The sequence below is a fragment of the Notechis scutatus genome, chromosome Z (assembly GCF_049901735.1).
Source record: "Notechis scutatus isolate UNSWTSFEM ecotype Mainland chromosome Z, rNotScu1.2, whole genome shotgun sequence".
Lineage (NCBI taxonomy): Eukaryota > Metazoa > Chordata > Lepidosauria > Squamata > Elapidae > Notechis > Notechis scutatus.
The window spans coordinates 22,251,565-22,278,594 of record NC_142025.1 but is presented as its reverse complement, the minus strand read 5'-3'; the positions used below and the strand labels follow the sequence as shown (position 1 = coordinate 22,278,594).

The 27,030-nt window shown below is 37.7% G+C and overlaps 1 protein-coding gene across 1 annotated transcript in view; it reads right to left on the bottom strand.

The window, feature by feature from the left end:
• Positions 1–4,676: 4,676 nt before the first annotated feature.
• Positions 4,677–27,030, bottom strand: part of RBMS3 (RNA binding motif single stranded interacting protein 3) — a 355,783-nt gene continuing 333,429 nt past the window's right edge. Inside the window, exons 11-12 of the mRNA XM_026681344.2 lie at positions 16,084–16,164; positions 4,677–4,808 (exon numbers count right to left, since the gene is read on the bottom strand). Coding sequence (XP_026537129.2) covers positions 4,677–4,808; positions 16,084–16,164 — 213 coding nt within the window. The remainder of the gene's footprint in view (positions 4,809–16,083; positions 16,165–27,030) is intronic.

Below are 27,030 nucleotides of genomic sequence, written 5' to 3'. Positions count from 1 at the left end.
CTTGGTGACATTTCGGGTGCCTCCGCCGCCTCCTGCCCATCGCCCAAGGCAACGAGTGCCTCCCGCCCGGGCCCTCCGCTCATCCCACCAGGGCCATGGCAGAGCAGCGCGCTGGGGAGAACCAGGAAACCCCGCGGCTTGCCTGCCACGGCCCTGGAGGCACTTCCTGTCAGCCTCGGCTAGATAAAAGAGCCAGCCTCTCGGAGCACGCCGGCGTCTTTCCCTCTCTCTATGTATGAAAGAGCTCGCCTCGCTCGGAGCGTTTTGAAGCACACGAGTTTTGCAGTCGGAGAGGGAGGACGCGGCGGCAACGGCAGGATGCTGCAAGTCAGGACCTTGCATTGAAGCAGCCCGGGGGCACGTAGCCACCTCCCTCCAGCCCACCTTGAGGATTTGCCTTTGTTGTTGGTATACTTAGCTTGGCGTCCTGTGAGCCGCCTTCCCTTTGCCTTAGAAGGTAAGTGAATTATTTTAAAAACCTCCGCTCATCCCGCCAGGGCAGCGGCAGAGCCGTGCGGGCTGGGCAGAACCAGGAAACACCAGCGGCTTGCTTTCCCGGCTCTGCTCAGCTCGCACGGCCCTGATAGGATGAGCGGAGGTTTTAAAATAATTCACTTTACCATCGAAGGCAAGGGAAGGCGCCACAGGAGCGCCTGAAGCAAATGTCTCCTCAGGGCTCCGGTTGCAGGGAGGAGCCCTGACTGGCTGCACGTGGCTGCGCCAACGCCGGGGCGTTGCTGTAACGCCACGGCAGCAAGGGGAAGGGAAATTAACGGTGGCGGAAGGTCTCCCGATATGAAGTGCTCCACCAACGCAGGCAGCACCATATCCGGGCATGCAACAAAGTACTTCCAAACAGCAAGCCCCCTCGCCATTCCCCCATTTCGCATGTTTAATATGGGCCTTAATTTGGGGGAGGGGCTTAATTTGATTTTATGCCAATAAATCATGCTGGGGCTTCCTATTGGTGGAGGCCGTATTGTTGGAGAAACACGGTATATATATATATATATATATATATATATATATATATATATATATATATATATATATATATAATTTAATTTTTTTTTCATATACTGTTGGAAAAAAACAGTCCTTCAACTACCATGAAATAAGTTTGCACCGATTCAATATAGTTATTCTTGTCTTTTACCTAATTAAACTAATCGCTGATTGTCAGTAAACGTATCAAGACAACAGAAATCCATTTAGTATAAAGTGATTGTTAATTTCATGCTAGCATGAAAATTAACACAAGCTGTTTTAAACTTTTATCTTGATTGGGACAATTAAAAAAATTAACCATTTTCAGTGGCCTCTTCCAAGTGACTCAAATACCATCAAGGTGATGATCATGGATGGGTCACAGCACTGCAAACCAATACAGGAAAAGAGGAAGCAAAAGAAAAAAGAAAAAGCCCATGGGATGATATAAGGAAGGAAGATTCTTGTTTCAGTAAAAAAGAAAAAAAAGCACAAAAAAGCACAGAAAAGTTAAAAGACACCATGAATAACTGGCAACTTGAATCTTCCTCGTATTTTGGAATACTGCTAAGTGCTGTTAAGTACCAACTAATCAGGATTTTTTATTAGAATCCCAAGTTCACAAAATATAAAATACCAGTGGAAGAAACTTTAAACAATACATAAAGATAACAACTGGACCGGCCATATTAATTAAGCAAAGATTTTGTTTAGAAAGAAATAAAAAAAAAAAAAGAAAGAAAGAAAAGAAAACCCTTCTATCTTCTTAACTGTGGTAGGGTGTCATTTCATCTTTGGTATAAAGTAGGCCATCCATATTTGATCACAACTAGGAAAGACTACAGAAATTGTCAACAATTTCTTCTAGCTATTGCTTTTTTGCAGTTTTTTGACCATAAGCTCCTATCTAAGATTTCCCCCCAATACTTTTAAGCTAGGTGTTTGCAATGTGACAAGCAAAGCTTACTAAAAACTTTTTAAAGCTCATAAAAAAAAGACTGCAGATACAGAGCTCTAATGCTTGGCCAACAATCACATTTTGTAAATTAAAAAAAAATCTGAATCCTCCTCACCAATTCTTTAAAATGCAAGTTGACCTTCCTTTTCAATAATGTTATTGTAAAATACTTTAGCCTTTTATATTCTTCTCTGTCAACACTAAGAAAGTTTATAAAAGTCTTCGCATTGATCTTTTTTTCAATTCTTGAAGTTGCCACAGTTTTTCCTTAATCAATAGTTTTTGTTTAACATTTTCTGTTAAGCTATACAATTTTTATGTTTTTGCTATTTGTTTGTGTGTTTGTTAACCCTAAAAATTCAGTCTGTTGAACTTCAGCACCAGTTGATCCAGGTGTACATACATTGGAATCCATTTGCTTTTCTTCTACCAAAACGTTGATGGCTCACCTTGAAAGCCTTTGACATCCTTAAATTTAAGGCAATTAAGATTCAATATAAATCTTCCCTAAACATTTCTTTTTTAAAAAAATCACACACATATGCAAACAAATTCAAAAGGAAAGACACACTTGATTTCAACAATGGAGAAAGAATTAGCTGGATTCTTGAGGAAGACCACTAGTTTTCATCTCAGCTTTCTCCCTCTTATTATCATCATTCTTGGTTTTTTTTTTTCGGAAAACAAAATAAAACAAAATAAAGCAAACAAAACAAAAAAACAAAACAAACAAAAACTATAAATGTACAGTTCCAAGTAAATTCTGAATTTCAAATGTTCATTCAGATAAAATATTAACATAGTCTTTTGCCATGTTTTCCCCTTTAATTAAAAAAATTAGCAAAAATAAAACTTTTAGACTATATGACCAAACAATTGCACAGCACACAGAAACACTCTTGCTGGATAAAGTAGGAAAAAAGGTCACCGCCTGTGCAAATGGGAAGCCATCTTCTTGTTCAATGAAGTTTTTTTCATTCAAGGCAAGCTTTGCTGACTGACATTTTTCAGGTCTGTTCATTGTCTGTGAAAAGAATGAACTAAAACATTCATTTAAGTAAAAATATCTGTCTTTTAAAAATATTATTTCTTTTAAATTCTGTTGAAGCTAAATTTCCTTAGCCTAGAGAGAATGAATTATAAGCATAAATTCAATTATTTGTAATTTTTTTTAAAAATTAGTTTGAAGGTCACTTAATGAAGAACATGGCATTTCTCATGGAATTTTTGGGATTTCAATAATTTCTTTGAAATATTGCAAGAATGTAGCATATCATGGGGTAGCATAATTTGAAAGAATATTTAGGATGACATGAACATCATTGTTGGCAGTTGCCAACATAATTCCAAAACATCCTGACAAATTAATTGCAAGGAACTGGTAGGAACCCATGAATGCCCATCTCCTAATGTTGTTCATTCCCTGAACAACAAATGTATTTGTCTCTTGTACCTCTAAATAAGTTAAACTTACTGAAATTTTGCTTTGGCAATATATACAGCTCTGAATTCTACTCAAGAATATTTTTAAAAATCTTAAAGTCTACCTGGATTACTTGAAGGAGCTCTTGAGCCATGTCATGATAAAAGTAGATTGCTAATGTCGAATGGCTATACTATAATATTTATTTGGGAATACATTGTGAAAGAACTGCTGCTAAAATTTTAAAAATGCCTAGGAATTCCAAATATTAATATTTCTGTAATTCAGTCAATTCCTTTGAACCCTAAATGGCAGTACCAAGTCAATGTTGGCTGATCTCAGAAAGCTAAGCAAGCTTTGACTAGTACATGGATAGGAGAAGACTGGAAAACTGCAATGCTTTAAACTAGACTTGGAAATTGGAAAAAAAATATCCCAAAAGACAATGGCAAAACACTTTTATACTGGTGTAAAGTAAACTATGTGGAAAAGTTCATGAAGTAACCAGGATGGAGCTCAAATCAAGGGAGACTTTACCTTATTCATATCAGTGAGGTAACAGACTTCCCTTCCTCCAAGGAAACTTCCTGTTTTTGCATGAGGACTGTTTTGGTTTTATATTTTTCCAAGGAGAGACCATTCTTAGATCAGTGGTTCACATAGATATAAAGAGGTGGATACTTTGGAAGCTGGTTTCTATTGGATATAAAATTAAACACACCTCTGATTTTGATTTGAAAGAAAAGCAGGCTGCATATTTGACCCAAAAGTTTTCAAACTTTTTTTGAAAGGATTTGTAAATGATTTTTGCCTGCCCCATGATAGAAACAAAACTGTATGTATGTTTCTTCATACATCTACAGCCATTCTGTCATTACATTTAGCATGTATACTGAAGTAATAAGCATGTATTACTGAAGATTAAGGGTTCAACACTTCTATCATGTCTTTATCACTCAGTTTTAGAAGGCTACATCAGTTCCCTTAGCTCAATCTGCACTGTTACTTTCAAGAAAGTCCCACCTAATTAGATGGCCTTAATATGTGAACAGGATTATAATTCTTTATATAAATTGAAATAGCAGCCACCCACTTTTTAATGTTGCTTGATGACAATCTTGAATTGTTTATCTGTGTATCTATAGACAGCAAAATATTATGTAACATAAAATAGAAAAATGATTGATATTTAGCCTATCATTCACATCTATTCATCAGTTTCAAAATGGTTATGTGGATATTGACACTGTTAATGAATCTGGAATTGTGTTTAAGAAAAAAACCTAATTTTAGTGGAATTAAAATATCTTACTTTGACTGTTGGTATGAATATGCAGATGCATGTTCACTGGATGTTTCGACAGCTATCTGTTGCTGTTGACCATTGGATTCCTGTGATGAAGATGCTACTGTCTGTGGAGAGGTATCAGCAACTACACCCTGAAGAACATAGAACAAGGTGTCAAACTTGTGACCCATGGGCCAGATGTGTCATGTGTTGGCCTTCCCCCGCACAGTTTAGCAAAGGAAAATAAAGTCCTGATATGGGCAGTGGTGGGATTCAAAAAATTTAACAACCAGTTCTCTGCCCTAACGACTGGGTGGGTGTGGCTGGGTTGTCATGTGACTGGGTGACATGGCTAACTTGATTGGTCTCCACCTTAGGAAATTTCTCCTTAATCTAACTCACAATAAAATAGCACTGTTCTGATATTTAGAATAGAATAAAATAGAATAACAGAGCTGGAAAGAAATGGGAAGTCTTCTAGTCCAACTCCTTGCTTGGGCAGGAAATCCTACACCACTTCAGACAAATGGTTATCCAATCTCTTCTTTAAAATTTCCAGTGTTGGAGTATTTACATCTTCTGGAGGCAAGTTGTTCCACTGATTAATTGTTCTGTCAGGAAATTTGAGGGGCTCATACAAAAATGAGGGAGTCAATCTAATGGTGCATCAAAGCACCAAAAGGCACAACAAGAAACAATGGATGGAAAGTAACTAAAGAGAGAAGCAACATAGAATTAAGGAAAAATTTCCTAAGGGTGAGACCAATCAACCAAGTTGTGGGTGCTCCATCACTAGAGGCTTTCAAAAAGAGTGAGGAAAGTACACCCCAAAGGACAGTGCCAGGAACCACTAAAACAGTGCAGACTCAAGAGACATTCCCCTTAAAAAAAAAGTCAACCCCAAAGCAAACACAGCAGCTGAGAGGGAAACTAAGAGCAGCTGCTCATGCTAATTGAAAGCCTGGGCATGCTGCCAAAAGCCATTAACCCTTCCAACTCTATTATTCTATGTTCTCTATGTTCTAAATTGGATGCTTCACAGCAGAAGCAATATAGCTGACTGGACCACACATGCATTAAATTCACAGCCTGTATGATCAAGTTGCATCATTGTCCCTTCCTGTATCTTTTCCCCCAGGAAGAAACAAGAAGTAGCCAACACTGCAGCAGCTATAAAAGATCTTGGAGAACTCCAGGGAGTATCAGCTGATCAGAGAACTATTACTTAATACTCTTTATAATGATAATGTTTGTAATCTTGTCCTTCTTCCTGAAGGGAAGGGCTTAATCCCATCCCTAGATGACTAATTGATGGGTTTCCCTGCCCTAATCCTGTCAATTTCTGTTTATTGACTTGATTTAGCATGTATCAGCTGCATTTCAGCTGCAACTATTAAGTGGTTCTTCCCTGTCTTCCCGGAGCTATTGACTGAAGGGAGAGAGAGAGAGAGAAATATCTCCTGCATTTTATTTTTAACCAGTTCTCCGAACTGCACAAGCAATTAACTAATGGTTCGGGCAAACCAGTGAGAACCGGCTGAATCCCACCTGTGGATATGTCACGTGACACTGCCATGATGATGTGAGTTTGACACCCCTGACACAGAGCATCTTATAATTTTAACTACAAACAGTAATTGTAGAATACAATAGCCAGCACCTAACTAACTTCATTATTTAAGGGCAGTGGTACCATTTTTTAATTTGTCAATCTCAGATATAACAGGAGTCATGGGTTGCTAAACTGTTTATTTAATCAAATGTATTGCCTTGGTTACAGTCACAACTCTATTATTAGGACATCAATGTTATAAAGTTTCAAAGAAAAACATACTATGGTGCACTTTGCACCAGCTGCTAGAATAGTTTATATTTATAATGAAACCCTGATAATACTCTAGACTGCTATCATTTAACAAGACAGTCTCATTTGGATCTCATCAAAAGAAAATTAATTTATTTGTTCTTTCAGTATTACTGAGTTTGTAATTCCTTGATTGGGGTAATGTTTAGGGCTTGGTTATTTGTATAATATACCACGATGACACTATTAAAGCCAACCACTTTAACACATTCTTTGGCTCAGTATTTGTAAACAGCAATGGATCATGCCCAGTATTTCCTAGTCGAACCACAGACAACTACAATTATCTAATACATATCAATTTTACAGAAGACAATGTTGAAAAAGCACTATGCAATCTAAAACCATCTCTATCTATTGGACCGGACAGGATATGTGCCTACTTCTTAAAAAAGCTATCCACTGCCATAGCCAAACCTCTAAGCATAATCTTTGAAAAATCTTTCAGGACCAGCTCCTTGCCAAACCTATGGTCACAAGCCATGGTCATCCCCAACTTCAAAAAGGGAGACCCCAGCCTAGTTGAAAATTACAGACCAATCTCTTTATGCTGCGTCACCTGTAAAGTCTTGGAATCAATTATTAACCAATCCATCATCCTCCACTTAGAAAGAAACAACCTACTCTCTAATAAACAATTTGGTTTCAGGAAAAAAAACTATCATGTAATCTGCAACTCTTACACTGCAAAAACATATGGACTACACAACTCGATCAGGGCAAAGCAATAGACGCAATCTACATAGACTTCTGTAAAGCCCTTGATTCAGTGGTACATGACAAACTACTCCTAAAACTAAAATCATATAGTATCTCTGGACACCTGCATAATTGGATAGAAGCATTCCTGTAAAACAGACAACAAATGGTCAAAATTGGGAGCATCCTATCAAATTCTGTACCTATCAACAGTGGTGTCCCCCAAGGCAGTGTTCTAGGACCAACTCTTTTCATACTCTACATAAATGACCTCTGTGATCATATCAACAGCAACTGCATTCTCTTCGCTGATGACGTAAAGCTATTCAACACCACAGACAATACTGCTACTCTTCAAAAAGACCTTAACTATGTATCAAAATGGTCAAGCAAATGGCAACTTCAAATCTCAACAAATAAATGCTCTGTCCTACATATTGGCAAAAAATAATAATCAGAAAATAAAATGCAGGCTGAATAGTCAAGACCTTGTTGATGATCCAAACTCTGTCAAGGATCTTGGATCTTGACCTAAGTGCTTGAGCCCACTGTAACTACATAGCCAAAAAGGCATTAAGAGTTGTTAACCTAATCTTACATAGCTTTTTCTCTGGTAATATTACACTAATAACTAGAGCATACAAAACATTTGCTAGACCAATACTCGAATACAGCTCATCAGTCTGGAACCCACATTACGTATCTGACATTAACACAGTTGAGAAAGTCCAGAAATATTTCACAAGAAGAGTTCTCCACTCCTCTACTCATTGCAGAATACCTTATGCCACTAGACTCGAAATTCTAGACCTAGAAAACTTAGAACTACGCCGCCTTCAGTCCAATCTAAGTATAGTATATAAAATCATACATTGCAATGTCCTACCTGTCAATGAATACTTCAGCTTCTACCATAACAACACAAGAGCAAACAATAGATACAAACTCAAGGTTAATCGCACCAAACTTGATTGTGGGAAATAAAACTTCAGCAACAGAGTGGTCAATGTCTGGAATACTCTACCTGACTCTGTGGTTTCTTCCCCAATCCCCAAAAACCTCTTTCCTAAGAGGTCTGTAGGGGGTGTGCATAAGTGCACCAACGTGCCTACCACCCCTGTCCTATTTTTTCTTTTTTCTTTTCTTTTTCTTATATGTATCCATGTATTCATAACTATGTTTTTACTTATACCTATTATCTTGTAAACAATTGACAAAAATAAATAAATAAAAATAAATAAATAATATTAATTCTGGTATTTTGGTCTTTTTCATTAGTTTTTAGCTTCTTGGTTGTTTCTTTCGAATTGTATGAAGATGTTGTTTATTTCTATGTGCCTATTGATGGCTGATTTGTCTGAGTGCCAAGATTCAGAAATTATCTTGCATTTTTGGATTTAGCTTGGTCTAGGACGCTTACAATTTCCAAGTTGAAAGTATGATTGAGTCTATCCATGTGTTATGCAATTCAGGCATTTTCATCATGTCTTCTGATTGGTAATTGGTGTTCATGGAGCACTCTCCTGGTCTTCTGCCTGTATGTATATACTAGCTGTTACAATCAGTGGTGGGATTCAAAATGTTTTTACTACTGGTTCTGTGGGTGTGGTTTGGTAAGCGTGGTGTGGCTTGGTGGGAGTGGCTTGGTAAGTGTGGCTGGAGAAGGATATTGTAAAATTTCCATTCCCTGAGTAGAGCATTGTGAGTCAGTTAGTAACTCAGATGTAATAGTAAATGAAAATGCAATAAGTATCAGTTAGTAATGATTATTAGGGCTATCAAATTCGATAACAAATGGAATGTGTTATACACACTATTGTTTTTTTTTTTTTAAACTTGTATGTTTTTAATCTTTGTAAATAAAGTTTGTTTGAAAATTAAAAAAAATATCTCCATTCCCACCCCACTCCAGGGGAAGGATACTGCAAAATCCCATTCCCTCCCAACCCCACTAATCTGCTTTCCAGCTCTGTTCTCCTGTGCACAAAAGAAGAGTCAGCTGGGACTCGGGAGGCAGAGAATAGGTGGCAGTGGGGCCAGTCAGAGGTGGTATTTGCCGGTTCTCCAAACTACTCAAAATTTCCACTACCGGTTCTCCAGAACTGGTCAGAAACTGCTGAATACCACCTCTGGTTAAAATCCTTACAATGTAGTTGTACAAGATTCCTGATTTTTCTTCTGAAGCTACTGGGTCTTTTGGTTTACTTATTTTATAGGCTTCAGTTGATTGGGTGCTGGGTTGATGCCGTGTTGTAGTTCATTCTAAAGCTATTAATAAGACTAAAATACTAATACTGCTTTTATTTCAAGACTACAATAATAGAATCCTGCAAGTTTATTTTTATTTAAGTAAATGTAAACTGATAAAATATACTCAGAAATAATGACTTAGCCTGAACTGTCCCTAATTAATTAGAAAAAGATCTAAAAGTCACATTGGCAGTTTCAGAGTGGGACAAAAGCATTTCGTCATAGATAATCCACGTCTGATCTAAAGAATTCACTGAATTGAACTGAACTTCGATAGAGAACAGGTCTTAGCTCAATATTAACTCAAGATTGTAGTGATGCCTGCAGCAGGGGAATGACAGTGGAGAAAAGAAATATTCTGATTATGACCACTCCAGAGGCATCTGATTGGCCACATGAGAAACAGAATGCAGATTGAAACGGGTCTTGACCTAATTAGGGGACAATGTGTTATGTTTTTTTTAAAAAGAATTAGGTTTATGGCACACAACATGTAATATTCATCTCGTGCTTTGTATTGCAATTTAGAAACATTTAAAATCATATAAGTATAATACAATTGTAATATAGAAGTGTATACAATTTAACACTGCATACATAGTTGCTAAGAATTTGACAAAATAACATGCTTATAGAATTAGTTTTCTAATATAACGGAATAAGAGAATTGGAAGGGACCTCAAAAGTCTTCTAGTTCAACCTGCTGCTCAAGCAGGAGACCTATACTATTTCAGACATGTGGCTGTCCAGCCTCTTCTTAAAAGTCTCCAGTGATGGAATATCCACAATTTCTGAAGGCAAGCTGTTCCACTGGCAAATTGTTCTATTAGGAAGTTTCTTCTGAATTCTAGGTTGCTTCTCTCTTTGATTAGGTTCCACCCATTATTTCTTGTTTTGTCTTCTTGTGCTTTGGAAAATAGGTTGACCCGTTCTTCCTTGTGGCAGCCCGTTAAATATTGGAACACTGCTATCATGTCACCCTGAGTCCTTCTTTTCTGTAGATTAGACATACCAAATTCCTGCAACCATTCATATGTTTTAGTCTCCAGTCCCCTAATCAACTTTGTTGTTCTTTTCTGCACTCAACATATGTTTTATAATATGGTGACCAAAACTGGATGCGGTATTCTAAATTTGGTCTTACTAAGGCTTTATGAAGTGGTACTAATACTTCATGTGATAGTGATAGTAATTCTATCTCTCTGTTAATGTTTTGGGTTGCTGCCTCATACTGCTAGCTAAGTAATTGTCCACTAGGATTCCAAGATCCCTCTCACAGTTACTGCTATTGGGCCAGGTTTCACCTGTACCTATACATTTGGTTTTTTGGGTTGGTTTTTTTTTTTTTTTCTTATATGTAAAAACCTTACTTTTCTCTACACTGAATTTCATTTTGTTAAATAGGGCTGAGTGTTCAAGTATGTTGAGATCCATTTGAATCTTAAGCCTATCTTCTGGGATGTTGGCTATTTCTGCCAGTTTAATGTTATCTGCAGATTTGATTATTTTCTCTTCCCTCATCTAATCATTTATTAAGATGTTGAAGAGTACTGGCATAAAATGGAATCTTGCTTTTTTTCCTCCATGTAGATGTAGCTCATTAAGGACTCATTAAGGACATATTCAGTGCTGTTTGTCAGTAGTTGCAAATCCATCTGGTGTTGATATTGTCTATCCGATATTTATTTTTAACTTACCAAGAAGTAGGTTATGGTCTACTTTGTCAAATGTCATACTGAAATCCAAATATACTATGTCTACTACATTTTGTAAGTCCATTAATTTTATCACTTTGTCAAAAATGAAATAAGATTTGTTTGGCATGATCTGTTTTTGACAAACCCATGTTGCCATCTAGTTATAATTTTGCTTGCTTCTACGTGTTCATAGATCTCATCTTCCATTTTCAAATTTAATAGAAAGTTATATAGTTTTTAATCAGTTTTTCATTCAACAATATCTGATCGAAGATTGTCTGTTCTTTATAAAAAGAACCTGATTTTTATAGGTGTTTATAAATCTGTTGCTTGATTATATTTTCAAGGATCTTTCCAGCTATTGATGTCAGGCTGATTGTCTGTTTCCTGATTCTGCTCCCCCCCCCCTTTTTTTTGAACATGGGAACCACATGCTCTTTTCCAGTCCACTCCTCAGTGGTCCAGCATCTTTGAAAGACATGGTTCAATGATTTTGAGATCACATCTCTATCAGTTCCTTTACAACTCTGGGATTTAATCCACCAGATCATGTAAATTCATCTAGAACATACTTATTTTAATTTGTATTCCTAGTCTGTCTTTTATGTTATGTTTTTGGTAGATTGGGCTGGATTATCTTTTTGCATGAAGACAGGTGCGAAGAATGAATTAAATAGCTCTGCTTTCTCTCTATTGCTTGTTTAGCTTTTCTGGCTTCATCTTTGCAAGTTTGGATTATTTGTTGATATTCTGCCTTAGTTATGTGTCCCTCTTTCCTTTTTTTGTACTTATACTTTTTGTCTTTCAGTTTATCAGAGTATCCTTTGTGTAGCCATGCTAGTTTCTTCTCGGATTTCTTGTTTTTCTTTTTCAGTGCTATTGAGCTGGACATATTTTTGAGAGTTTCCATAGTTTCTTTAATTTTTTCCTCCTTTAATATTTTCATCCATGGAATCCTTCCTAAGCTCCGTCTGTTAAAATCAGATCTTTTAAATGCTTTTATTATGTTTTATTGTTTGTGTTTGCATTATATTAAATTCCAATATGACATGATCAGTCTCCCCCAAAGTTCTGGCCACTTCAACCCCTTCTATCACTTCTTCTCTGTTAGGAAGAATTAGATATAGTATAGCTGTCTCTCTATTTCCCTCTTCTACATTTGGATGACAAAGTTGCAAGCCTGTTGATCAGGGGTGGGATTCAAATTTCTTAACAACCGGTTCTGTGGGCATGGCCTAATTTGTGGGTGTGGCTTGGTGGTCATGTGACTGGGTCGGTGTGGCTTGCTGACTGGGCATGGCTTGGTGGTCTGTGACTGGGTGAGCATGGCTTGTATGTAAATATTATAAATATTTATGTAAATATTGATATTTTTTTTGGTAAAAAAAGAGCAACTTTTACCCCAAAGCAGGCAAAGCAGGCAGGCAGATTGAGTTGCTCACAGAATCACAGATTCACTTAGAGATCTATCTGCAATCAGCTACCTGAGTCTGCACTGAAAAGCTTCAGTCCTGTGGCTCTGCTTTTAGATTATTTATAAAGCAAGAAATCCAAGGATTTCCTGGTTTCTAGCTAATCTAAACCTCCTGGCAGAGCAGAACAGCTGATGGTCGGGGGAAAAAAAAGGAAAAATAGCAACTTACCAAACAGGCAAGTTGGATGGCTCGCATGCCAGGTAAGGAGTCAGTGGGCGGGGAGGGGTGGAGCCAGCCAGTGGAGTGATTTGCTGGTTCTCTGAACTGGGGACAATCCCATTTGCAAGAAATCATCAGCTGTGCTGCCTGGACAGCTGACAAGCGCTGCGCTTGGGTGCTTAGCGTTTGAAAATCCTCATTTCCTGCTTTTTCAACCTCAGTTGTGTCACGCAAAATAGCTGAGGAGGGAAAAGCAGGGAATAAAGAACAGCCTAAAGCCGGGCCAGGCGGGTGGGCCAAACACTGAACTGGTTCAGTGTCAGCTGCTCTTTGTAGCTACAAGTTCTATCGAACCAGGCCGAACCAGTAGCATCCCACCTTTGCTGTTGATCTCTCACTTGATGCAGAGTTTGTTTCCCAGTTGATGTCAGGCAGTTAAAATTCTCCATTACTTAACTGATTATTTCTCCATTTGTTAACTGATTAGCAAAAAGGTATATATTTCTTCTGGGGGTTGGGTGACCCATGACAATGTCTTTTTTTCATTTTATATTGACCAATATGTATTTCAGGAGGCTTTCATTCATGGTTTTGTGCATTTTGTAGAGATGCAATGCTCTTACATATATTGCAAGCTCACCTCCTCTATTGTTAGATCCGTTACTTTTGAATAGTTTGTATCCTTCTATTATACATCATGAGTTCACCCCACCAAGTTTCAGTAATGTTTAAAGTAAAATTTAAGTTTATCTTGTTTGTTCACCAAACTTTGAACACATGTGGTTAGGCATTTGAGTTCTTTATCTTTGACGTACGGTTTCTTATATCTCCTACTTTATATCTGAGTTTTTCTTCCTTTCTATCACTTCCTATCTCATTGTTTGATTGGTTGTTTTGGGGATAAAGCTTGGGATCAGATCCTAAAGATCATAATGATATTGATGAGGAAAGTTTTTCTTTTTTCCAAGTCCTGTTTTGTGGTCACTCTTGGCTTTAGCAGTTGCTAGTAGTTCTTATCGTTGTGGTAAGATGGAATCAAAATATTCTTTGAAGTCTTTTCTCCTTTGTCTAAAGAGACAGCATTTGTGCCATTTCTTTTTTATATATATATAAAATTTTTATTAATTTTCAATAAACAAACATACACAAACAAAACACAAAACATGAAAACATAAAACTTCTTTTTGGAAAGCGGCTTAGTCCCGGGTTACATCTTTTTGTACAGACATAAATTTGAATTCATGCTCACTTTATATCCCATTTCATATCTTATTAACCATTCTACATTTTCTATATAGCTTCTCCCCTCTTTTCATTCTCTTAATTCTGTTTTATTTATTTCATCTCAATTTAAACCATTATGCTTATATCCTTTGTCTGTTCTGTTTCAATTATCTATTATCTTTTCTCATTAACACAAAATTTCTCCTGTAATCACTGATTGAAGTATGACGCCTTTATATCTTTCCCCTAAATTTAACACTTATTACTGATTCTGCTTAGTACATTCTAAAGCTACGTACTATATTTTAAAATAAAAAATAAAAATAAGTTTATAATATAATTAAAACAATAATCCATAGCAAATTAAACTCTATCATTAAATCTTAAGCATTTTACACATTCCTTTTAATATTTTATCCCATTTTATAATCATATAATGTTCCAGTTTTCTAACATTATTTCAAATATAAATACAACAATACAGTCTTATGTACTTTTGCAGAATCTCTTTTTTAATTATATTTTTACCCATTATCTCTGAATAAATCCTGTTTCTTTACATCTTGTTTCAAACCTTTGTAACTTCTCTTCCTTTTTTCCCTTCCTTTCTTCTCCAATCTAGCCTTTTTACTGCCTTGTCTCTTGATCTCCACCCTCTTAATCTCCACCCTCTTCTGTATTCCTCTTTTCTGTTGCTTTCTGACATTATATCGATTTTTCACCTTATTTTTCCCTTTTTTGGTTGTTTTTTTAGGTCTTGAATTCTCCATTCTCTTTCCCCTCTTTCCCTTTTCTTCCCCAGCTAGAGTTGTTTGTTCATTAAAGATGGCTTCTCCTTCATCCCAATCTTCTTGTTCTTGTAGTTTCTGATAGGTAGAAATCACCATTTCTAAAAAATGAAAAACAGATCCAGAAGAGCCCTTCCCTTCTTGTTCCTCTTCTTTTAGCTTTTTGAATTCCATTTTCAGTTCATCAACAAGTAATGCCATTGTGGAAAAAAATTTAAACAACCCAAAAGTTTTTAGTCTTTCAAATAATAATTTCCAAAAGTCCCAAAGTCACCAAGCAATCCAAATACACACAGACTGTTTCATTTAGCACTTTCTTCTTTTTATACTTTCTCTTCCTGGGCTTGCAGTTCAGTTGCAAAGTTCCAATTAGAATATATCTTTTAGAAGTCTTGTTGCAATTTAGCTCTGATCTTATAAATTCCAAGCAGCCTCCTCCAGCAAAATCTTAATATTAATTTTTTTCCTCTCCCTTCCCACTTATAGCAAAAAAAAAGTTGTTGTTTTTTTCCCCAATGTTCAGAAATCTTTATTGTCCCCTTGGCTTTAATTTTCCAATTTGATTACCTGCTGATGCCAAAACGGGTTTTTCCGATTTCTCTTCATCTGCTATCACCGTAAGGAAGGAGAGTGAGAAAAAACAAACTTTCCCTTTTTACTTTCATTCGCCGCTTTTTCCGATCTTCTTCGGGAGCGATGTATCTTTAATTAAACTTAAATTCCAGGGTATTTAAATGTTACTTGTTATCCCGGTCAGCCAAAGACTTTCACTTTCTCAGCTTCCTCCTGCGCATTCTTATCCGGATGAAAGCTTCTTTGTGGCGGCCATTGCTGACCGCCGCTCCACCGCTTTTGAAAAAGGGAGTTAAGCCGGCTGAGGAGGGGGGTTGCGATTCCCCCGGACCCCTGCCGGATCTCCCCTGTCTTCAGTTACCTCTACGGGGTAACTAATAGCCCCCAAATCCGGCTGGATCGGGGGCACTCCAGCGGCGAGCGCAGCAGAAACCGCGCACAATCGCGGATTCCTGCCGCCGCCGAAGCCTTGCAAACCAGAAATCTCAGCATTTGTGCCATTTGTTAACCTATGAGCAAGAAACTATCCATGGAATATTCCATCTTGTCTTGGATGAAAACAAAAACTAAGCATCTACCTATTTCTTCAAGGATATGGTTTTTTTAAAAAAATATTTTTTAAAACTCTTTAGATTTTCATCCAAATGATTAAAACAATGCAGACTTTACCTGCATAAAAATATACAAGATAGACTTACTTCAAGAGAGACAGCTGTTGGAGGCACAGGAGTGTACTGAGGAATATAGGTCCCTTGCAAAGGTGCAGCAGTCATCATATACTGGAAGAAGAAGAAATGATCATTATTATATAACTAGAGCATCCTAAAATTGGAAGAGAAGGATTCAGGCCAAATATTTTTATTTATTTATTTTAGCTATATCATAGAGGAAGGGAATAAAAGAAAGTCAATCTTGTTGGATTAACTGAAATGGTCACTATACTGTACCCAATTATATACAGTACTGAATTTCACACAGTATTATGACTCCAAATCTTCTGAACAACTATAGCTGAGGTGGTGGTTGTAAATAAAATAATTCTTTAAAAGTATAGTATGCAGTGCCTTTATCATGGCTGAATAAACTTCAATCAATATTGCTAACCAGCAGTAAACAGTTTATACAACTGAAATACCATGCAGCAGAACTGTTTTTATACTAGTCTTATAATAAACATAAACATATGAGTTACTTCATGGAATAAATAATAGGGTTTTTAAAGTTGTATTGATTTCAGCAGGAAAATGACTCATTGGATGCTTTTTCCCAACTGAAAATCATTAATGCTGGAATTGCTTTAAATTGTTTGGCTCAAAGCAAATGTAATAACAGAATCTACTGATATATTAAAGTATGTGCAGATTTTTATCATTCCTTTAAACCTAGGGCCAAATCTGGATTTGCTGATAATAATGTTAATTATTGCATTTTAAAAGAAAATATGGATGATTTGCAGAGATAGGAAAAGGTTTTCATCAGGATTATAATATAGAAAAATGAATGTTATTTTCTAAAATCCCAAATAACTCCTTTCACATGTTTACTATTTGGTTTAGAAAGAAGGTTCCACTGGTATTAATGAGGCTGTCTTCTGGGACACCAGCATTGGTTTGGTGTAATGGTTAAAGTGCTAGACTAGAAACTGGAAGAGTGTAAATGCCTTCCTTAGAATGGAACTTGGCCAGATTATTTTGCGAAGTCAAACTCTCTCAGCCCTGCCCCATAGTGTTGTTGTGGGAAGAAGACGAGCAGGCGTTATGTATGCATAAATTTAATGAATAAATATGTGATGGCAGAGTAGGAACACAGAGGAATAGAAAAAAATCTAAAACATTAAAGCATTAATTTAAAAAATGGATGCTTTAATTTCTACATATTTTCACTTTTGTAGAATGCAAGAAAAAACTGAAATGTGTTTGACCCAATCTCCCAAAGATTACATATTCAAGATTTTAAAAATATCATGCTCAACACAATATGCTTATGGGCTAAAGGTTTTTTTCCCCAATGACATTTGATCTGAAAAATAAGAAAAAGAAATGTCTGACACCACAATTACTCCTCTTTAATAAATGGTCTGGAGATTAGAACTAAATACAAGATTTTCAGCATATTTTCTCTGGCATAGATTTGTCATTTTTACACACACATACTATTTATATGATTTGGAGCAAAACCAGATTATATTTAAAACATTTATATGACTATCCAACTCAGCCAAAGTAACTCTGAGCAGCAAATGAAGCAAACCTCACCCCCAATATGTAAAACACATGTTAACAAACAAAAATAAAACAATAAATGGTGATTCAAACAGCAATAACATCTAATCAGAATTTTAATTTCCCAAATGCTTTGGAAAAAAGATTTTGACAGCATTTCTAAAAACCAGAATAACAACCAAATGTCAGGAAGAAGATTGTTTTGAAAGATGAGAGCCATCATCGAGAAGTTGAAATCTGGAATCTCATAAAATAACATTATTTTAATGAAGTGAGTGACTCAGAGCATAGCTTCCTTATCACAAGATGTAGGACAACATGTATCATAGGCAGAAGATGGTTCCTTGAGTAACTTGATTGTATGCCATATGGGGTTTTAAAGGGGACAACTAGCACCTTTAATTGCTAGTTTGAATGGCTGAGACCCAATGTAATTGCACAGTAATGGTGTCACATGTGGACATAGTTAAAAGCATGCATGACTACCTGCACAGTGCATTCTAGACCAATTGTAGATTCTAGATGGTTTTCAAGAGCAGTCCCATATAAGGTATATTGTAACAATCTAGCTGGGATGTGGCTAACATATGAATGACCATAAGCAAGTTCTCTAAATCCATGAAGTGGCTCATTGGCATGTACAAAAAACTTGTGCAAAGGTTGCCTTTGTCAAAGCCACAACCCAGTTTCTGTGACTTCATGAAGAAATCCCAACTGTGCAGTTCTACCCCATACTCAAGATTGGAAACCTTCCAATTCTATAACTGAGGCACCCAAACCCCTAGACCCTCTGTTTTAGCAAGATTGATGTGAAACCTATTCATTCCAACTCATAGCCTCCAGGTGCAGAGATGGCCAGAGATACTGAAGATATGCCATGGTATAATATTGTACTCCCTCAGACAGATCTCTCTCAGAGGATTCATGTAGAAGTTAAAGAGGGGGGAGTAAAGGTCCAAACTCTGCGGAAATTCAAGAAACACCAACTGGAAGTAGCCATGAAGGAGGAAAAAGAACCCACTCTCAATGCCCTAAACTGGTCCACAAGAATACCATGGTATTGAAGGCAATTAAGATGTCAAAAGAGGGCAGAATGGCAGCACTATATCCAATCCAAGTTCACCAAAGATGAGCCACTTTTGTGATGAATATCATACAGATGAATACCTGTACTTCAGAACTATAATCTGGTTGAAAAACAGGCTAAAAGAATCTAGATAAACTACTTTTTCTAGGACTCCATGGAATTGGAGGGCAGCTACCTTCTGAATAGGTTGGAAACTGGTGAAAGTCAAAATAGGACAATTCACCACAGCCAACTTGCCATAGCCATCTTGGCATGGCCATTTTGCCACAGCCAATTCACCATCTGACATTTCGCTGCAGCCAAATTGCTATGGAACAACTTGCTGTGGATAACTTGCTGCAGACAATTCCATGTGGGATAACTCAGCATGATAAATATTATCTGCCACTGTTTTTTTACATTATTCCATTTTTATCAATGGAAATAATGTCAGGAAAAAATGGCAGATAACATTTATTGCCTTGAGTATCCCATGTGGAACTGTCTGCAGTGAGTTGTCCTGCGGTGAGTTGGCTGTGGTGAGTTGTCCCACAGCACTTTGGCCATGGGGAGATGGCCATAGTGGGTTGGCTAAGGGCAAAATGACCATGGTGACACCGTAACAAGATGGCCATGGCAAGATTGTCATGGCAAATTGAATGCAGCAAGTTGTGATAGACCTGGTGAAAGTTGTCCAATTTAGCAAAGATGAGAAGGATTTTAAGAGCCAGCAGAACAACTCTTCTCTAAATAGCTATCACCATGTAGATCCATTCACACATTCCCTCCCTGGAGTCTTTTAACCAGCCATGAGGGATATATATCAAAATAACAAGTGCATGCACCCACAGCGCTGAAAATCTTGTCTACCTCTCTAGGAGTAGCAGAGTCAAACTCCTTCTAGATATCATTACAAGACTGTGCCCCAATCTTCTTCAGTGAGTTGTCAATCTAGAGTCCAACTCAGAGCAAATCTGAGTGGTTTAATTCATCAACTGTCAATAATAATTCTTACAGTTATCCTGTAGATAATATACTAACCCAGGAGGGACTGGGTTGCCCTGATAGATAGCCAAAGGGCATTGCCCCAAGATAAGTTCCAATAAAGTTCTTATTTTTCTCCAGTTGGATTAACTCTTTGTTTTCCTCCAGTGTTAATTTAAGCACCTCTTCTGCCATTTCACCCTAGAAGGCCCTTGAAAATCCTGAGGGCATACTGCAATCTCTACATGCACTCTGCATAATGTGATCCAGTCTAAAAGTTTGCCACTGCTTGAATTGAACTTTGTACATTATATGCATATCATCACAGCAGCATCTATTCTACCCAGCAATTTTTAAAAATGAGACTAGCTACTAATTACCCAGAAAGAGAAAGAGCAGAAAACATAAAATAATAAAGGAAACAGATGTTCCAGAGTTCCTCCCTTCCTAACCTAGATTGTTCACTTGAATATTTTCTATGCATGAATTGCTTCTAGGTTCCAGATACCCTTCTGAAAATTCTTATCCTCAAGACCTATTAAAATGTCCCTAATTAGAAATGGGATTTTTTTGACACTTTTATAGCATTACTCCTTTCCTGTGTGTTACTTATAGAAGAATTTTGCTGGAGGCAACAAATTACTCAAATCCTTCAATGTCCTATTGGTATTAAACTGTCAGATCCCAACACAGCTTTGTTTTGCTATAATTTCATTTATGCTCTATTCACTGACATAATACTCATAGCTGTCAGCACAAACCTCTTAATATTTTTTATCTGGTGCATTGAAGATCTAAGTGTTCTACAAATGTGTGTGATAATTTGGAACGTATTAAAAGAGACCAAATCTGCTAATTAAAACTATCAACACTGAAAATGGTTAACGTTTTAAACATTAATACTAGTTTAAACGTTCTTCACTATGGCTTTTCTAAATTAATTCAAATAGCTTTCTTTGATGGACCTATAAATCAAAATATACTGTTTCATGAATGTTATTCAGCAGCATAAGAAGCGGCAACGAGGCCAGGTGAGCAGGCGGCTGGAAGGTCAAGCCAGCAGGTGGCTCTTGGATCAGCTGCTTGAGCTCAGCAGGAGAAGTGGAGGCAAGGTCAGGCAAGCGGATGGCTCTTGGATCAGCTGCTTGGGCTTGGCAGCCAAGTGGCAACAAGGCCAGGTGAACGAGCAGCCATGGAAGGCCAGGCGAGCTGCCGGCTCTCGGATTAGTTGCTCAGGCTTGGCAGCCAGAAAAGTGGCAGTGAGGCCAATCAAGTGGGCAGCCCGAAGAGCTTTTCTGGCTGCTGAACCTAAGTAGCTGATCCAAGAGCTGGTGGCTTGCCTGGTCTTCTGGCCATCTGCTCACCTGGCCTCATTGTCACTTCTCTGGATGTCAAAGCTGAGCAGCTGATCCAATAGCGCTAGATTTCAAAAGCCAAGGAACTCAGTGCTACAAGGAGGAGTGTCAAGAAGCCATCGGCAAGTATCAAAGGGCGCTGCTGGAGCTGAAGGGGCTGTTGCTGGTCCAGAAAAACTCCAAGGACATCGCTTCAACTGCCTCCTCTGTGGGGGCTACTGGCCTGGGAAAATTGGCAGGTTTGTGGTCATTTTCGGGGGGTTTGGCCCTGGGGTGGATGGAAAGGGAGGGAGAATGGTGAGCAGAGGGCTGGGAAAGAAAGGGAGATGAAAGGAAAGTGATTCTTAGCTCTCTCTCTGGCCTGGAGCGCTCCAACCAAACTTTGTATTCATCTTGGAGATGGAGGGAAAGGCAAGGGCTTTGGGGTGGAGAGAGACCAGAGATATTTCTTCTCGCTGCAGTTGTTTGTAAGTTTGATAGCCAGATTGATTCATGAAATAGGGATGAGGACAATGACAGATGTCATTTCCTCTCCTTCCCTCCCTCCCCCACCCTAACTTCTGCCTTTCTGCAATGGGCTTGGAAAAAAGGGTTTTGCTGAAATCAGGTGCAGGAATTTGCCACCTGCTACCATGAAATCTGGAGATAGAAAGCATCCCAGGTGTGTTTCAAAAGATTCCTTCCAGCCAGAGAAGCAAATAAAGGCCATATTTATTTATGAATTGGCATTATCATAGGTTTATTTTGTAAGTTGATTCTGTCATTGTGTGCATGTGCGCGTGTGCATGTGTGTAAAAGGCAGCACTGATCACTGATCATAACAGCACATGAACAAGCACTAAGCACCAGATTCATAGAAGCAGGGATTTACCACACTAGATAGAACCCAAGGGGTAGATCAGTGTCTCTCAGTTGAAAGATGTGTGGACTTTAACTCCCAGAATTCCCCATCCAGCAAGAAGTTTCCACAGAAGGTTGTGGAGAATAATAGAGCTAAGAATCTGTGGGAGTTCCAGATCCAGATGGACAGGTAGGCATTAGATAATCAACCAAACACTGTAGTAGTGGACAAATGTAAGGTAATGGCCCCTCCTTCAAGAAGATAAAAGCCAGCTGTGAAGCAAACATTCTCTGCAGGAAGCAAAGACATTTTGAAACTCAGCCTCATGGACATTACAGTTGGTATTTGAAGACTCTTGTATTGTGAAATATTTTTTATCTGTGATTCTTGGCAGTTTTGTAGTTTTGGCAAGGTTTGTGCTTATCAAAGTTAATTAGTTTGCAGCAGCCTTTTAACCAGGGATTCGTAAGACTCATTAAAAGGTTTCTGTTCCTTTTGGTTATTGTTTGTCTTATTGGAAAAGGGTTTGGGTCAGAACAGGTTTAGATTCTTAATGTCACTATTTGAAAGAACAGCCTGTTGGGATCTGAATAACAGATTATCCTATTTCCTCCTGGGTTCTAATGTATACATTGTGAGCAGAACTGCTATGTTTGCAGTTAAGGCAGTTGATCTAAGAACCTATTGAACAGATGGGGTAACTTGTAAAGGTAATTTATTTACCTGAATGTTTAACTTTGTATTTATCACATATGTATTTTATTAATGTATTTTCTTTTATCTATTTTATGCTAGAATCAGATCCTGTATTTTATTTTTGTTTTATATTTTTCATATGGTTGTAAGACTAATCAAGTAATAAACTATCTATAATTATGCATATCCATTTTTAAAATAACAATATTACAGAATAAGGAAGAAATAAACTTATGAATATATAAATCATTTTGGGAAAGTTAAAATAAAATTTAATATTTGAGATCAGTCAGGAACACACACAACTCTGTCTCCGCCTGGCTAATATATATGTATTTAGGAGTGCTTATCTCCCTGTGTTTGTGTGAGGTAACATTAATTGCTGAAAGCACTACAAAATTATGGTTCATTGCACAGTCAACCTAATGTCCTGAGTGGATCTGACATTTCCTTTCACATATCAAGTCCTTTCTAAGGACCTGTGATAGGCAGATATGGATTTCTGATAGTATTAAAAGTATCATTGTGGACTTCCGGTTTAGATCTCTTCAGCGATTCACGGATTTTGGTCCGTCACTGAAGAAGCCCGAACCGGAAGTCCACATTTCTTTACCGATTCTAAGTTTCAGGTAAATCCCCAGTTTCCTCCTCTATTACCACAGTGAGAAGTACCTTAAGGGTTGAATTTCTCCAAATATATTAAATCAGTAGTTCTCAACCTGTGGTCTGCAGACCTCTGGGTTCCGTGAAATCTTTTTTTAAAAAATCATATGATTTAAATCTTGAGTTAGGTCTTGGGAATCCATAAACACGATCTATGGCCACAACAGGTATTTAAAGAGGGCCTATGGCAGAGGTGGTATTCAGCAGGTTCTGACCAGTTCTGGAGAACCAGTAGTGGAAATTTGAGTAGTTCAACGGACCGGCAAATGCCACCTCTGATTGGCCTCGCCCTCATTATTCTCTGTCTCCCAAGTCCCAGCTGATCGGCTGGGTCTTCTTTTGTTGCCCTGCACAGGAGAACAGAGTTGGAATGCAGGTTAATGGAGTGGGGAGGGAATGGGATTTTGGAGTATCTTTCCCTCAGGAGTGGGGTGGAAATGGAGATTTTACAGTATCCTTCCCCTGCCACGCTCATCAAGCCACGCCACACCTACAAAACTGGTAGTAAAATTTTTTGAATCCCACCACTGGCCTGTGGTGAAGAAAAGGTTGAGAAACACTGTATTAAAGCAATGAGACTGACAAAATACATTATAATCCACATTAGTTTATTAAAACACGTCATTCTATTACTTAGCACAATATATGCGTATGTAGGTACTTTTCTCATTCTCAGGTAGTACTTCTTAGTTTTGCATATTAAAATCATATACTGGAATTGAACAAAAACCTCAAGTATTTTTATTTTATATCATTCAACAATGATCTGAGAAATGCTCTTCTGTGGATAAAAATCAGGCTTGTGTATTGGGTTCGTCTATGTGTCAGTCTTTGCAGCCGTTTCTGTTTTAAATTTGGTGCTAGCCTCGTGCTTTGTTAGAATATTTTTTTCTTCATCCTGATTGGTTGTGAGTCTTGGTCTGTGTTTATTGGTCTTGGAGTTTGCTGTGTTCTGCTTGATTGGTGTTTCTAATATCTTCTGTCTGTTTTGTGGCTTTTTTGTGTGTCTTGATTGGCTGGCAACATTGTGTTCCTGTATTGGAGGCTTTTAGTGCAGCTTGGCTCCGAGTAAATGACGGCTATCATTTGTTAGGAAGCTAGGTTTCATCTGGGTGCCTGGTTGGGGTGTGTTTGAACTGGAGGTATCGGGGGGGGATCTGTTTGTGCCCAGGTGTTTGCTTGGCTTTGTGGGTGGCATTAGCCAGGGCACCTGAAAGCATGAATAGAAGAGATGATTCCACTAGACTGTCAATTATTCGGAAGCCTGCACTCACAAAAAAAAAAAAAAAAAATCTCCACACCACTAGCCAGGCAAACACCTGGGCACAAACAGACGGGGTTCCCACCGCCGTCCTCCCTCCCCAGGCCAGACCTTTTCTGGGCAGCCTGCCAAAGTCCCAAGGCAGCCGACTTCCCTTTACCTGCTGCCGTCGCTGGTTTGGGGAGCGGGGGGTGCATTGGGGAGGGAAGCGGAGACAGCAGAGCTTGGCTACCCTTAGAAGGGAAATCGGGTGGGCTCCCGAAAGGAGATGTGGGAGCGGTCCTCGTGGGAATGCGGCGGGGAAGCAGGGTGAGTGTGAAAGGGTCGCCGTGGCGGCACAGGAGGGCAGGAGGGAGCTGGAGTGAAAAAGGGCCGGGGAGAAACTAAACCGTCCTTTCTATTCCTCTGGTGAGGGCTGAATATTTGCAGGGGCTGGTTGGAAAGGCCTAATTTTAGTATGAACCTTGAGTCATGGGGAGAGTTGAACGGCGAAGGCACTCTGAACATGATCCGAGGCAATCCTGCCACAGCTCATGGGTGGCGCTGCTAACAGTTGGGGGGAATCTGAGAACTTCAGCAACGTCTCCTTTTTTCTCTCTCTCTCTCTCTGAACACCTGAAAGAGCGCCCGTCATTAACCAATTAACCAACGCCAGCCTCGGAATCCCTTATTTCGGCATAATTCAAGATGAGATAGGAGCCGTAAAACCAGGGACTAGGCAACAAGGTGCAGGTTTGTTTGTTTGTTTTAATTTTTATTGGTTTTTAAAACAAACATAAACAAACAAAACATAAAAACATCAAGCCATCTTCCATATATATATACATACAGTGTGCCGGTTGGCTTACAAATTGCTTTGTGCTTCCATTTCATAGTCTTCAATTACAATTACAATTACATTGTATATATTCTCATATTTTCAATCAAGTATTAAATACATTAATATCATTATTAATCAATCATTTGACTATACTTTATTCATTCATGTTTCACAAAATAATCATATTTTACTTAATTTGTTTTATGACAATTCATATTATCATCTCAAATCTATCCTACAATCATTTTGTAGATATAATAAGAAAAGAATACATTTTTATATATTTAGTATTTTCTAAGAATCTACATATTTCATTACCATGTTTTATTGTCTAACCATTGATAGAATAGATCCCAAATTTTATAAAATTGTTTATCATCTTATTCTCTGATTTCAAATGTCAGTCTACTCATTTCAGCACATTCCAGTATTTTCTTAATGATTTCCTCCTGTGATGGTATTTTCTCATTTTTCCAGTTTTTGGCAAATACAATCCTAGCCGCTGTTAATACATTTACAATCAGGTATTTCAATTCTTTACTATATATTTCAGGTAAAATTCCCAATAAAAATATCTCTGATTTCAAATCTATATGCTTTTTTGTCATTTTTCCCAGCCACGTGTGGATTTTAGTCCAATATTTTTTCGCATCCACACAAGTCCATCACATATGGTAATATGAGCCAGGTGTCTAATGACATTTCCAATGTTTTTCAGATTTGTTCTTGAACATTCTTGCTATTCTTGTTGGGAGAAAATGCCACCTGTAAAACATCTTATACAAATTTTCTTTCTATGCTGTTGACATTGTCATTTTATAATTTTGAGACCACAATTTTTGCCATTTCTCTAAATCAATCCCATATCCAAAATTCTTCCCCCAAGCAATCATTGTTTCTTTAACTTGTTCTTCTTCTAGTTTAATTTCTAATAAGTATCCATACAATTTTTTAATCACCTTTTCTTCAGGACCTGTCAAAATCTTATCTAAATCAGTCAGTTTATCGTAGAAACCTTCTGTTTTAGAGTCTTTATCATACCTTGAATGTATTTGCATATATGAAAACCAATTCATCTTTATACTTTGTTCCTCTAATTTTTGTATAGATTTAAGTTCACCCTTTTCATTCAATATTTCACCATATCTAACTGTTTGTTCCTTTTTATATATTATAGGATAAGAAAATGCTTCAATAGTCGACAGCCAGACTGGAATTTTCAAATAACATTGTCTTTTAGTCTTCTTCCAGTTTAACCACAGAGACTCCCGTATATAATGTCTTCTAAAATACCCCTGTGTTTTAGTTCCTTTATACCATAGAAAAGCATGGCACCCCAACAACAGATCATGTCCTTCTAATGTCAACGATCTAGTATTTCCTAATGTTATCCATTCCTTAACCCACATCAAATTTGTAGCTTGGTAATACAACTCCCAATTAGGCAAACCAAATCCTCTCTTATTCTGGTATCTTGCAAAAGTTTTAACTTTATTCTCGCTTTCTTACCTTGCCATATATATTTCAACACAATTTTATTTAAATCTTCAAAGTAATCTTTTCCAAGCCTAATTGGAATTGTTTGAAACAAATATAAAATTATGGGTAATATATTCATCTTGATTGTTGATATTCTCCCTATTAATGACAGTTGTAAATTTTCCCATTTCACCAAATCTACCGCTATCTGCTGCTTAAGTTTGATATAATTATTCTCTTTTAATGTACTGCATCTTG